We start from the raw sequence: 15075 nt of genomic DNA, 5'->3' as shown, positions 1-15075 counted from the left end.
TTCCCTTTCTTGGTTACCAGAGCAAGCGTCTTGCAATGGTTTCAAATAAACAGCCATAGAAACATCCCAAACTTACAACATCAGAACACCCCAGGGCAACTCCGGGGCTCCAGGCCTGCACCAGCAAAGCTTCCTTCCAAGCTCAGCTGACTGGCCGCCCCACTCTCACCCTCCCCCCCCCATAGCAATTAATATAAATTTCCCTTAGTTCAACACATCTTCAGGTGAATATGCAGAAAACTGCAAATAGAGAACTTAAAGAGTAGGTAACTGGGAATAAGAAACCCCTGTGATACACGATAAAAGAAATTTTAAAGAAGTGCATTATCTCAGAACTCAGATAGCAAACTCTTTTTTTTTTTTTTTTTTTTTTTTTTTTTTTTGCGGTACGCGGGCCTCTCACTGTTGTGGCCTCTCCCGTTGCGGAGCACAGGCTCCGGATGCGCAGGCTCAGCAGCCATGGCTCATGGGCCCAGCCGCTCCACGGCATGTGGGATCTTCCCGGACCGGGGCACAAACCGGTGTTCCCTGCATCCGCAGGCGGACTCTCAACCGCTGCGCCACCAGGGAAGCCCTGCAAACTCTTGTAAATGAGACACAGCTTGTCTAACCTTAAGCCCACTGGGATACTTGTTAATATTTCTTGGAGAAAAAAACTTCTTAAAGGAGTTTTTAAAATTCTCAATTGACTCTTGTCTTTTACAGAAAATTCCCGGGTCCCCCCAGTGTTAAGATTTTCCTCACTGCCAGGAAAACCAAGAGGACTGATTGTACTCAGTAGCCTAAAATTTTACACATTGAAGCTAGCGGTAGCTATCATAAACTGTTTTAAAAACAGTTAACTAATTACTGGCTCAAGAGATAAAAATAATTCCTGTGCTCTTGAACCTTTCAGGAATGATCACCTGGCCTCACCATCTGCTTATTCAGGTAGTTTTTTTAGAGAGACTTTGTGCCCTGCATTCCCTCCTATGTGAAGGCATTTATCCTAAATGAGTTCATAAAAGGACATTTTCTAAGAACTTAGCATGAAGATACATTGCCAATGAAAGGTCTATTATTCTGGTGCCTTGTCTTCTCCACTGGTTACCCTCATTGCAGAAATAGCTTGGTTTCTTTAAACTAGCTGCAGGAGAGACCAATGACAGGAAGGCTGAGGGAAATTTCATCAAGGTCATGCAAGCTGAGTGCATCAGAGGGCCAAACTTAATTTTCTGATTCTTTCCACATATTCTAGGGTTTGCCAATATATGCACAAAATATTTTTATGTATACTTATTTTTCAATGCCTATCCCAAAAGGATTTCAAAGGTTTTCAAAGGCAGTGATTAAATTAAATGAAATAATTGTTCAGTGATTAAGTTGAGCACAGAAAAGGTTTTGGTAACTAGTAATTTGGGCGTAAGGGCTGTGTGCATCTTGTCCAGTTCAGTTATCCCTCCTTCCTTTATCCATGTGTGCTTCCTTATCTGTGTGTGTGTGTGTGTGTGTGCTGGGTCAGGGGAGAGCATTAGTGGTGGTGGGAACAGCAGCACCAGAGTACATTTTTACATTTCACTGTAAACTGGATTGAAATATCAACAAGCCAAATTTCAGCTGCAACAAAGCTTAGCTTTCCACTTTTCATTCTACAGATACAAGTCAATTGCTTGTGCAACCAAGTATAAAGAGATACACCTAATAATTTGAATATTTAATTTTATTTAGAATGTTTTGCATATGCCATTCTTTTGCATATACCATATATGGGTAAATTACCAAATAAAGAAGTTAAATAAAGGTTATGTATAAGACACTGTGGATTTGGTGGTCTAATTTCTTCTTTATTGCAAATTGATAAATATGGAGGAATGAAGAATTACATCTTTGCACTGACTCTCCTACTTAATATATTTTTCTTCCATTTGCATTGCCCTTCTTTATCTTTTACCTTAGATCAATTTGTCCACTTCTTTAAGATCTCCTTCTCCAAGAAGCCTCCTTGGTCAATTCCACCCCACCCTGGGATGGCTATCTTACTTTTTCTTTCTTTAAACATCTGTGCACACATTGTGCCAGGCAACCATACATCTTCACGTTTCCTCTCATTTTCTTTCATCCAAACTAAAAGTTCTATACATACAGTGGGTCTTTTCTTCCACATCCATGAAACAGTAACCACTCAATGACATGCATGAGATTCATAAAGACTAATTCAATAAGTAAATACAAGAACTGAAGGGAATCCTTTGAAGGACTTAGAGGATCGAGAAGAGATTCAAAAGCCAGTGCACTTGGGTGACATTTGTATTGACTGCCGGCAGCATTGATGAAAATTGACACAGCTATCATCCACATGAATGTACATGTTTATGTCATTTTTTCCTCCTACTTTCTCTCCCACTCAAGAAATGAAGAATGGAATGGATCCTGGAAAACTTTGTTACTATGATTTAATGGTACGTTTTTCTCCTTTATTATCTCTTTAGTAATTTTAAAGAACTGAAGTTTTTTAAAGGATGATTAGAAAGTATTTAATTAATGTTGGTGAAAGTTGTAGGTATAATGACCCGACTCCTATTGCAACATAAGAATCACTACAGATAGACAAATAAGTTAATGGGTGTTTGTAAAGCTATGTTTAAGATTAAATACCAAAAGGGATTTTAAATTAATTATGCTTTGAAGATGATTCTCCCAAGAAGAGGAGTTAAAATTGCTTCCTTTTTTTTTTCTTTTGACTCATTCAATTGCTGGTCAACAAGGAGATCATTTATGTCAGGTATGGAAAGAAACCATTTTCCAAAGGAATCACCATTTGATTTGTAAATCAACTACAACAACTTAAGATTCATGACCAATGCTATGTCCCATCTAATATTTTATTATTAAAGCAGCTAATCATCAATTAATTCAGTTGCTTTTTAAACAACTTATAATTTAAGATATCTGCAATAATGTGTCACAAGAGAAAGTGTCCTAACTTTTACAGATATCTCTTCTACTTTATAATGGTATTTGTTTATCTTTGGGTTTCCAAATTACCAAACATAGTACAAGTAGTGGGTACTCAGTTAATGCTTATGGTCTAAATTAATTTGTCTCTTTTTTTGAATGCTTTTATACTCATTGGCTCACTTGGCCTAACAAGATATCCCCTGAGCTATTATCCCAGTTTCTTAGGTGAGGAACACTAAAATCTGTACAAGATCATAAAAAATAAATAGTGAATCCTGGACTGAAATCCATTCATTTCTTTCCTCATTTAACTACTAAAGGGAGAGAGTGAAAGAGAATATATAAATGTTCCATTACCTATATCTCATTGCTTTCTAATTTTTACAGTGCTACAGGAAAATAAGTGTTTATTAACAATTGCTAACATGACAAATCATGAGGCATATATAAATTTTACAAATTCCACTGTCAACTGATAATAATTGCCTTTGTATCAATCACAATTTTGCCTCAGTGCTTCTATATATATTCAGTTATATAAAGTTATTGAGAAATGTTTGGATGAAATATCAAAATACAGAGATAAAAATAAAGATGTAAAAATATAGTATTGATTTAAACATTACTTCATAATTTGAGCTGCTATTGATCTCATTATTGATATAGGAACAGGTTTGAAAAAATAATTGTATAAACACTTTGTGGCAAGCATAATGTCAGAATATTATTATACTTAAAACAGCACTCTATACATTTCAGGAATGTGAGCTAGAGATCTTAGGTGTTAGCTTGTTATTTGGTCACTGAATAAAGATTTTTTAATGGAAATCAACATATGGTATATTTTAGAGTCAAAGTATTATATAAAGAAAAATGAAAATGATCCCTATGAAGTTAAATAATGTGATTTTTCTATTTTAATTTTACTGACCATGTGACATTGAGGAAGGTCATTTAATTTCTCTGAGCCTCAATTTTGGCGTATGTACAACAACAATAAGGTATAGTTTCCCTTGCCTACCTTCTAAGGTTGTAGGGAGGATCAAATTTGACAATGCACATGAAAATACTTTGCAATTTGCCCCTTATTATGACATTGTTTTATGACATTATATTGTTGATTTTTCATATAATGAAATTGCCGCTAAGAAATAAAATATTTGGACATCACTACAATTGATTAGGACAGTATGCCTATTGCTGAAAGTGCTGTATTCTGATTTTTGGAGCAAAACATTTAAAAATCAAGCAAGCTACTAAAAAGTGTAAATATAGGAATTAGCCCAGTAGTATTTGTTTTTTCTGTCCCACTAGAGGCTGTAGAGTATTATATGTGTGCATGAGTGTGTGTGTGTTTGTGTATATAACTAGGACTGTCCTAAAAGATGCTACATAACCCTCACAAACTTTGGGTTCACTTACATTCCTCTTAGCAGAGTAGTCACAATATAATGAGCGAGGGTAGGTGACCCCAGAGTTCAAAGTCCTCATGCAATCAGAGAACAGAACTCACAAAAAACGAGCCCAAATAGACATACTGCATTGACTAACGGCCTCACTTGAGGAGGCATCAGTTTAACTTTAAACCCTGAGCTCGTGAGAGCAGGGGAGAGAAGGCGATGTCTCCAAATGCAGGAAGCTGTTGCCATAGCATTTTCCTTCCCTATTCCTGCCTACGCCTCCTCCCCCAAAGCAGCAACAATTTGTGCTCCACCGTTTTCCTTCAGGAGCTAGAAGCATTTTCAGAAGCCAGGACTCCAGTGGTGTGATGTCTTCACCACCTAATCACTATACTGGTAGGGATATTGAATAAGTCAGAGGGTGCTATTAAGTTTCTCAGGATAGAATCATCTTTGCGGATGCAATTGCAGCGCAGGAAACAGACTCAGGGAGAATTTTAGCCTTTCCAGATTTCATTGGAGCTCTGCACAAGCCCAGCCACAATCACTCCAGCAATACAACCGAATCCTTTCAGCACTCGCAGCCGTGGACAGCTCCCTCGCCACGCGGCCCTTTCCTCTGCAGTGAGCCCATTAGCGTTCACCCTGCCCGGGTCGGTGCGGTACTCCATCCACACCAAGTCCGCCAGTGCGTACGGAACGCGCGCTCCCTCCCTCCTCCCTCTCGGTGCCCCCGCCCCTCGCTCACTCAGGCTCACTCCAGCGGCGACTTTGAGGGATTCCCTCTCGGGCGGCCTCTGCAGCAGCACCACTGGCCTTATTCTCTGCTCCGCGAGAATGGATCTCCGAGGAAGAGCCGTTCTCGGCGTGAATAGACTTCGAGTTCTTCTGATGCTCTTCCGTGAGTAGCGTTTTGGCAACCGCCAGAGCAGGGTGCACTCTTTGCGGAGAATAGAACTGGCACAGTAAAGCCATTAGCTTAAGGTCAAAACGTGGCCCTAATGTTTGGCGGTTTTGTTCTTTTTTGGGGGGAGGAGGGGAGGACCTTCCCCTCAGTGGCAGGGAATTCCCCAGAGAGCCACACACTTGTACACCAATCCCAGACACGATGCTGCACAGGCCTGCTTCGTGGGCTCAGAGCACGGGCGAGAAAGCTTTGGTTTAAAAGCCTAAGATGAAGAAAAAGGCCAGTCGGATTACAAATTAATAAGGCTTTAAATGTTTTTTAATTTTATTTTTATTATAAATTAACAGCAACGAAGTCGAATTTGTTGGCGCTAGGTCAGCGAAACGGCTCTCAGAGCGCCCTGCAGCCAGCAAGGAACTTGGGCAGCCCAAAGCCCGAAGACCTCCATGTCTCTCCACCCCTGTGCCCGAGACGCGTGGGCTCGCTGAGCCCCTAACCGATAGGATTTTTTGTTTGTTTTCTGCAGATACAATGGCTCGAATCATGGCAGAACAAGAAGTGGAGAATCTCTCAGGCCTCTCCACTAACCCTGAAAAAGATATATTTGTGGTGCGGGAAAATGGGACGACGTGTCTCATGGCAGAGTTTGCAGCCAAATTTACTGTCCCTTATGATGTGTGGGCCAGCAATTATGTAGATGTAAGGCACTTTTTCCCTCGCAGCTTGCTCCTAGGGCTCCAGGGACAAAGGGCACCTTCCCTCAAGACCCTGTGAAGACCTGGGTCGCCCGCCTTCCCCCCTGCACCCTGCAGGCTGCTCCCAAATGCTGCATGGGGGTTCAGGCTTGTAATGCCTTCTGCTCGCCCCGCCTGCTTTGAAAGTAAATCCCTCTCTCTGCTTCCCTAACGGCCGGGTCTGCACGCAGAGCATCTAACCGCATGTTCCTGGACCTGGGAGCGCGCGCGCAAAGGAGTGCCCAGGCGTGCGACCCGGAGTTTGGACGCGCTGCCCTTTACAGCCCCCACTGGGACTCGCGCGCTGAGGGGGTGCGGGGCGTCTGTGTTCCCAGCTAATCACGGAACAAGCTGATATCTCACTGACCCGGGGAGCTGAGGTGAAGGGCCGCTGTGGCCACAACGAGTCGGAGCTGCAGGTGTTCTGGGTGGATCGCGCGTATGCGCTCGAAATGCTGTTTGTAAAGGTAACTGCTAGTGGGGCGCTCAGAGGGGTTGCAGACTCCGGGTGGGTGTGGGTAGGGGTCGCCCCTCCGTTTCCCCACCCAGATCTGCTCGGGCTGTTAACGCGCGCCTGCCCCGCTCGGCAGGAAAGTCACAACACGTCCAAGGGACCCGAGGCGACGTGGAGGCTGAGCAAGGTCCAGTTTGTCTATGACTCCTCGGAGAAGACACATTTTAAAGACGCGGTCAGTGGTGAGTAGAGACCAGCAGGGCTGGGGAAGGAGCCCGGGAAGCGCAGACACTGCAGGGATCTCAGGCTTGGAGGCCAAATTCCTCAGGGTCAGGGCCTTGCGCTCCCAGGCCAAGTTAGCCCTGGGCTTGCTTTCCAAGGTGGAGGAAGCAAGCGGGAGCGCGGGTGGGTCCTCTGGCCTTCAGGCCTTGTAGATGGGCAAGAAACCCAGGGCCTGAGGACCAGCCTGTCACCCATCACCTGATCCTGGATGAGATGTCTCTTGAGGGACTGTCTTCCTGTGGCTGCTTCAGGATGGCTTTCTTATGGTTTGTCCTTTAAAGAAGCACAGAGAAGGACAAAGCTGTATTTTTATTTTCTTCTGCACCCCGGTTTTTATTCTTATGCACTAAAACTTCAAGGGGGACAGTATGACTTTCATTTTGGGTCAGAATCTGATGGCCTTCAGATCTTTTGGTGCATTGCTCAGGCCTCACCGCAATCTTCAGTCATCCACTGCAGCCACCCCAGAGTGGATTCTGAACCATGTCCTTATTTATTAGCTTTTCATGCCCATCACTCCAACAACTACCCGGATCCTCCAAAAAAACTGTGGCAAGGGATATCTAGGCTCCAAGTAACAATGCTGGGATCTGCAGGCACCAACAAAGACCACATTTAAATTTATGTATTTATTTTGTAATTTGTCTGATCTACTCATAATGAAGCCTTCCATCACCTGGGCACCTGAGTTGGGAAAAGATTTTTATTGAGCATGTACAAGAATACATATGTCATCTTTTCCGTTTCACCCCTTATCATCGCAGTAAAAAGGGCAATTTTGTCTCTTCATCAAAATTCATATTCAAACGTTTCACACAGTTAAATTAGACCAAAAAAAGGGAAAAAAACAAACAAACAAACCTTAATCCAGAAAAGGAGGAAAAGGGGTGAGGCAGGCTTCCAAAGAATATGTATGCGTACAAGGGCATCTGCTCAGAGTACTAGCAGCAGCCATGCTTTGTGAGGAAGATATTTTATTTTCTGCAGGCCAGTGTGAGGTGTAGGTTACCAAATCACTGTTCGTTGTGGATCTTTGGAATCTCTGTTGTTAGGTCTTATATAGTAAAAAGGGTTGAGGTTTTAGGTATCACTTTATTCTTCCAAAAGGAAATTCCAAATTAATATTTAAGAAATCCATGCTCATGAAAGAATGGGTGCATTCACATTTGCATAACCCCAGCCGGGCAAGGCAACACAACATGTCAGCAGAGGATCAGAGCAGGGGTCTGGGCTAAGAGACAAAGGTCAACTATCTGGATCACCATAACGAGGGTTCTGCCAGCCCTATAGGGGCCTAACCATTGCTCTGGACCTTCCCTGCAGCCGGGAAACACACAGCCAACTCGCATCATCTCTCTGCCTTGGTCACCCCAGCTGGAAAGTCCTATGAATGTCAAGCTCAGCAGACCATTTCACTAGCCTCCAGTGATCCACAGAAGACAGTCACCATGATCCTGTCTGCGGTCCACATCCAGCCCTTTGACATCATCTCTGATTTTGTCTTCAGTGAAGGTAGGTCGGTGGGGAGGCAGAAGGAGAGGGAGAGGAAGGAAGCAAAGGCTGACCTCAAGGTGGATGTGGAAGGCAACCTGCCAGGGTACCAGGCTGTTACCACGTGGACTTTCTCTAGGATATCATGGCACTGCCTCTCTCTATAATATTTTTCAAAGACTAAAGGCAACAAACTGAATTGTATCAACTGCAATGGCTTTCTCTTTCCTCTTCCCTCTCTCTCTTCCTCCTTCACTTCCTTCTTTTCCTTTCTCTTTCTCTCCCTTCTTTTTCTCTGTTTTCTTCCTTCCTCCCTCCCTTCCTTTTTTCCCTTATTTTTTCATCTTTCCCTTCCTCCCCTCCTTGCCAAAAAAGGAAAGTGGATAGGGAGAAAGATAAGAAAGTCAGCTGAAAAAAATATATAATTTTGATGCAAGTTTCCCAAGGAAAAGGCAGGTAAAAATCCCAAGCAGCTATTGCGAGAGCCGTGGATTGGAGAAGGGCCTTTGCTTGTGTGGGCCTCAGTTTCACCATGGTCTCTAGACACTTCCAGCCCTAGGTTCTACCACTGTGAGTCTAAGTTTTTGTGTGACCAGAATGCAATAGAGGTGTGCGCGCGCGCGCGCGTGTGTGTGTGTGTGTGTGTGTGTGTACAGGTTACAGAGAGAGACTCATGAAGACCTGCCTCTGTCCAGCTCTCACCTTTGTGTGGAGGGACACCCATGAGGTTCCAAGGAGGCAAGGTCCCTGATCTGTTCCCTCTGGGGCATGCAAGAAGGCTTCTTCTCAGTCTGTGCGAGCCCTGGAAGGGGATCAGGCAGGATCCAGCTGGGGCAGGTTCAGGGCGCCCATATCTTCCTGGTTCTCTGCATCCCAGAAGGACAGGAGAGGAACTCACATTCTGCAATTTGTCCAAATCTAGCAACAATTTACTCTGGGCAAGTGGATTAAGTGAATTCTTCCATTCATTTTCTCTCTCTCTCTCTCTCTCTCTCTCTCTCTCTCTCTCTCTCTCTCACTCTATTGTCTGGAGGAGGTTGTTAAAAGCAGTTTGATATTCTCATTTATTCCTTGTGGTTAAGAAATAGGGAGAGATTCTGACTGCTTTATGGATGCCCACCTTTGGGCTGGCAGTCCGCAGGTGAATACAACAATTCGAATGTGTAGGATATTAGGGAATCCCCACCTGGGTCACACACAAATCATTAAATCAGTCCCAAGGAGTCCAGCTTTCATTAAATGCCCCTCCCGTTCAAAGTATATGGAATAGAATCCCTCCCCCCATGATTTATTCAGAAGGCATTTAGGAATTCCTAAGTTAAACTGTCCTAAAGAAAAAGGCCTCCTTCTTATTCATCTTTATATTTTTAGCACCAAATACAGTGCTTGGCACATTGCAGATGCCCTGTTAACTTTGGCTGAATTGATATTCCGAAGCTGTGGGCTCAATTAATAGAGACTTGCAAATGCTTCAAAGCCAGGCAAATCAGAATTTAATAGATTTAGTACAGCAGTGCCATGCCTACCTGCTATGGCTCTTACCTGTATGGACTATTCCATCTTAATGTGTTTTCTACAAAATTGAAACTAAACTAAACACCAAGATCTTAATACTAAAAACTACTGTTGATTATGAAAGTATTTATAAAATGTAACAGTGTCTTTCTTAAACTGAAAATATTAAATGTAATTAAAAGTAAGTGGACTTATGATTATGGATGGCCCAGAATTCATTTTGAAAATATTGGATCCCATAGTCCCCAGGGTCCCTACCATAGATACTTCTGAGTTTGTATAGGTACTTTCAGTCGTCTCTAGTTACTCTTTGTGTTTTTCTGGTCAATGGTTTTTAGACACATCTTCATTTCTTGGTACTACTGGTGCTATAATTGCTGTTTGTACTAGTTCCTTATCACAATCTCACCCTAACCCTCTCTGGGTTATTTCTAAGGTGCTGCTTATAGTCATTTATGAATGGAGAAATCAGATCTCATAGATGTTAGAACTGTGTACAAAATAAGAGTAAATGAGTACTGAATAAGGACAGAGCTGTTTTCCTAAAAATCAGTGATATTCTTGGCATAGATTTAATGATGTTTTTGCATAAAAAGCAGTTTTTATCCACTTCCAGGGCTTAAATAGATAGATTTAGACAGTTTGTAAGCATGTATAACTTCCTAAATGCAGATATATTAAGCACAAGCAAATTGCACTTCTCTCATCCAGGCTTTTCTGGGGAATAATTAGGGTGTTGCCTCCTGTATGGTGCCCTGGGGCTCAAGCCTTGACACTCCTGGGAGGAGGCAAGCCTTATTCAGGATCACTCACTGAATCAATGTGCCTTTGTGTGGCAGGGCTCCTTTTGTTCCTGATTCCTCCTGTCTGTGCCTCTCAGCACCTGTCCCCAGTGTGTTTTGTAAGAGATCATTTTATTTGATTTGGTGGAATCTGAAAGATTCCTTTTGGAGTGCCTTTTCGGGACCTGGCACTTGGACCCCACTCCCCAGAATAGAAAGAGGCTCTGATGTGTTGCTTATGCCTGTGTGTGTGAGTGAAGCTTGCCTGTGTTGTGGTGGGGAGGGCACCTGGTCATATGTCTGACGCCCACTGCAGTGCTGTGTACATGCGTTCTGTCATGTGCAAGCAGGACCTGCAGCATAAGGGCTTCCAATGAAGAGCCTATTCCCTGTGTAAGGGGGTCATGCCTGGCAGTCTGCAGTCTCCCACCTGCCTCCTTCATAGATTCTGAGAAAAGCAAGAAAGGGTCAGTGAAATGGGTTAGTGGACACTCATAGAGGCTGAGAGCAGCCCAGATGGGGATGACATATTTATCACACAAATCCCTTTAGACCATTGAGCTTGGCTACTCTGCTGATCCCCAATGAAAGTAGCCCATAGGCTCCAGATCACTGTGCACAGCTCTGGTGACCTTGTTAACATGCCAAGTCAAGTCTGGTTCCGTAGGTCTGGGGGCGGGGCCCAAGAGCCTCCATTTCTAGCAAGCTCCTTGCCGATACTGCTGGCCATGGCAAACTGTCGGTAGGGGGATTTGAGGGATTTTGAGCTGATCAAGGAATATGATATGACCATGAGAGGCAGAAACACACAAGCTTCATTGGGTGGCACTTGGGCAGGTTGTGTAAGGAAAGCCCCTCACAGCATGGGACCGTCCAGAAGAAGGCTTACAGCACCCTGGGGACCACTATCCCAAAGGGAAGGAGGATAAGGGATGTCCTGGCAGGGAGAGGGGTGTCAGGAGGGGGCTTATGGGTCTAGGTGATGTCACTTAGCAGCACGGGGAGGAGTCTTTGGGTCAGAGAGCTCGGGGGGCAGCAGAAGCTTAGGGCCTTATCTATCCTATCAGTGGGTAACAGCTGTTGGGTGAGATTTGTATGCAAAGCATACAGGCCCTAAATGGCTAAACGTGTCTGTTTGGGCTGTTTTTTTTAAAACATAATTGGATGTAGGTCTCAGCCTGCAGTGAAAATATAAACCACCGAGGGGCCAATCCATGGAGGCCAGCTTATTTCTATAACAGGTACACTTGGTGTGGCAACTCTCAGCCTGCAGTTCAAGGCAGTCCATGTGTCTCAGCTGGTGCTGGGTAACTTGTCCTTCCACAATTCATTCCTGGTAGTGAGTCCCTTTGAGGCCCCAGGAGAATTCTGGCTGTGCTAGCATGGAGGATGCATCACTGGGAGGGAACAGATCAGCCTGAGTATTTTAATGGCTTGAATTAAAGGCGACTCTCACGCATAAAGACAAAAGAAACGTAATAGAACACGAAGGTGCCTCTGTGCCCCTTTGTAAAACACTCAGGTTCAATGGGCATTTAAGCCGCCACATATAGACTGGGCCCGTCTTAATTCTCAAGGGGGGAAACAAACAAATAAAGAGACCTGTGAAGAAGGTACTGAGATCCCTGTTTACAGTGGAGAAGCTGAGGCTTAGGGGTAAAGTTTCTGGCCAAGACTGCATTCCTTGTGGCTGCCAGCGCTGGGACAGGAGCCTGTCTTTTGGTATCAGATCCTGTGCTCTTAGCCTCTCCAAGCCTCAGCTGCTGCAGCTGAGCAACTGTACCAAACATGTGAATGCAGGGGGCCATCTTCAGAAAGGTTGTCGGGTGCTCTGAATTCATGAGCTTATCATTGTTTCTAACAGTGTGTTTGGGAGATACCACCTGATCTGTATTTTACCCAGACCTATAGGACAAATGATCTGTGTTTTAGTGGAAATGAATGTACATCACCCCTAGCTGAGCACCCCAAGACTGGCTGCCATGCTGCAAACCAGGGCATGGTGTGCCGATGCTGATCCAGAGTGCTGTGTACACCTCTGGTTTGCATGGCACCTCTTAGCCAAGAAACATGCCACCTGAGTAGTTGCTCCTTCTCAGAGCCTCCTTGGGAAGCATCCAGAGGGAGACAATCCTGTTATTAACACCACAGAGAACTGTGTCGAGGGCTGGAATACAGAGGCCTAGCGCAGGGCCACATAGCCAGCCAGTCGTAGCATTCTGTGTTCTTGCTACTGCTCTGAAGCCTAGTGTTTTAGGTTGGGTTCCCCAAGAAGCACATCCTCTATAAGTATGTAAGGGCAAGTAGTTTATTTAGGTGGTTCTAGAAGGCACTGCTAGTGGAGTGGGGAAGTGAGGTGGGAAGGCAAGGAAGCTAGTACAGGTGCATAAGTGAGCAGGTTACCACTGTGGGCACCGGGGCTCACACTGCTGGAATTTCTGGGAAAAAGTATGGTTCCCACCTGAGTTACCCTCCAACTCCCCTCTGCCACTGATGGCTGCTGGGGTGGGGAAGGGTGGCATTGACTCTCCAGGATGTCTAACCTGCCTTGTAGTGAAAGCCCATTGGAATGGGTGGGAATGGTGAATACCAAGGTCATAGGACCCTGTCGGTGTCTGTACACCAGTACACCCAGTACTGGGATATAGGAACTTTCCCTGCCCTGGAGGAGCTTACAGGCTAGTGGGGAAGAGGTAAGAGTTTATACAGCTCTTCCTTGTGCACAGGGATGTTCCTGGCACACAGTGGCATCAATCAGTAATTGTTTTCTTATTTACTGTTGTGCTTACATCTTGGTGAGAGTATCTGCTTGTCTCCAGCCAAAGATCTCCAAAGCCCACTCATCTTAACAGCTTCTCAGTACACAAAATACATTTTGCTGAGGTTATAGGAGTCCCGAGACAGTCCAGAGAAGATATGGAAAGAGGGGCAAACCCCTCCCTACAGTTGCCCTATCAGACAGCAGAGAGAAGCACGGCCAGCAAAAGGCTTGCCCACCTTCTCCAACAAGAAAAGTCTGTGGTGCTAGCAGACCTGGAGAAAGAAATCAGCTTGCCTCCTGGTCCGTGGCCCATCTCAATGCTGTTCGTTTGGAGCTGCTTTTCATTAAGAGCTTTTAGAGTTTGTTTGCCTCAGGGAGTAAATACAACTTTTAAATGCTGTGGTCATCAAACAAAACAAAATAAAACACACGTCTAGAAGACAGAACCTAAGATGATTCAGGATTGAATTGGGCTCACCAGGTTTATGGTGGAGGGGACTTGAGCTGGCAGCTGGCAGTTACACAATTTTGTCTGATCTGTCTTCATCTGGTTCTTTGCAATGACTAGGATGGTTGTTGCTTTTTCCAGTCATGGGCCATCCACCCTGGGCCTCTGTTTTGTGTTTTCTAGACTTGTAACTCCAGCCAGGGCAGAGATGTGAGGGACCCCAAGACCTGTGGAGATGAACAGGGAGTCAGGGGTCTCTGAGCACCCAAAGCCAGATGCTGAGCTGGGCTAAGCCAAGGGATGCTCTTCTCCCAGGCAGAGATCGAGCTGTCCTTGCTCTATAATCTGTGGGTTGAATAATCAGTTCATCGCACAGGATCATAACCCTGGAGTGCATAGGGTTTGTGTATAGAATTCAAGGGGTCTGTAAATTTCAATAGGAAACATTTACGTCTTTATTTTCTTTAATTTCTAATTAATGTTTAACATTTCCTTCAATTATAAATAAAGGTAACAACCCACAGTAGTATTAGTCATACCTATGACTTTGTCACCAATATAGATAATAGTCTTGTTCTTCCCACATGTTTGTGCAGATCTTGCAAAGTAACAGTGATGCTTCTCCCTACTTCGCAATCACAGCCAGTATACCTGCGTACTAATAAATATATATATAACTGTCCCTCATATTATTTTAAAATATCTTAATAGATGAACTTCAGTGTAGTTTGTTTTCTTTGTAATCTTATGTATTTTATTTTTATGCAATCATAAGTATTCTGAGAAGGGGTATAGTTTCATCACACTGACACTAAAAAGACTATAACTTCTGCTTTAGTGGGTCATGACCAGCACTGTTTTAAATGAAAGAGAATAGTACAGAGGATAAATTATTAGAGGCACAAAGTAAGGAAAACCATTGTTTTATAACACTTTGATTTTAGTTATGTATATATACGTATGTTCTGGGTTGTAATGTAAAATATTGTTTTTCCTGGGGGTCAAAGGCAGAGTTTGAAGACAGTGGCTTAAGCCTGAGAGGGGAATGTGTGTCTTTTTTTTATGGGTTCACAATCTCTCACCTAAAACCCTTGGGGCTAGATGTTTTTCAGAATTCAGAATAATTTTGGACTTTAGGAAGATAATACCGTGCATTGTCCATATATTGTATAAGACCCAGAAGACTCAGGGAAGCTCTTGTAAGCACACAGATTAATGGATCTGTTTCCTGCAGTGAAACACATGAATCTTCATGCTAAGGAGGAGAAATGAGAATCAGAGCAGCCAGCTTTTGCTGCCACATGAATGATACAAAGTACCTGTGGTTTCTAGAGCTTTGTGGATTTTGGAATGGTGGGTGAGGG

The 15075-nt window shown here is 44.0% G+C and overlaps 1 protein-coding gene across 2 annotated transcripts in view; it reads left to right on the top strand.

Annotated features, from left to right (window-relative positions):
- The first annotated feature begins 4669 nt into the window (after positions 1–4669).
- LAMP5 (lysosome associated membrane protein 5) overlaps positions 4670–15075 on the top strand; it is a 13134-nt gene continuing 2728 nt past the window's right edge. Inside the window, exons 1-5 of one of the 2 annotated variants that reach the window (XM_007452034.1) lie at positions 4997–5238; positions 5771–5943; positions 6314–6445; positions 6569–6674; positions 8038–8226. In XM_007452034.1, coding sequence (XP_007452096.1) covers positions 5175–5238; positions 5771–5943; positions 6314–6445; positions 6569–6674; positions 8038–8226 — 664 coding nt within the window. In that variant the 5' untranslated portion in view covers positions 4997–5174. Of the gene's footprint in view, positions 5239–5770; positions 5944–6313; positions 6446–6568; positions 6675–8037; positions 8227–15075 lie in introns of both variants that reach the window. The other variant, XM_007452035.1, reaches the window with a different exon arrangement.

Source organism: Lipotes vexillifer, unplaced genomic scaffold (assembly GCF_000442215.2).
Source record: "Lipotes vexillifer unplaced genomic scaffold, Lipotes_vexillifer_v1.1 scaffold257, whole genome shotgun sequence".
In the NCBI taxonomy this organism is placed as follows: domain Eukaryota; kingdom Metazoa; phylum Chordata; class Mammalia; order Artiodactyla; family Lipotidae; genus Lipotes; species Lipotes vexillifer.
The sequence above is the reverse complement of the archived record's forward strand: the minus strand, read 5'-3'. Positions and strand labels throughout refer to the sequence as shown.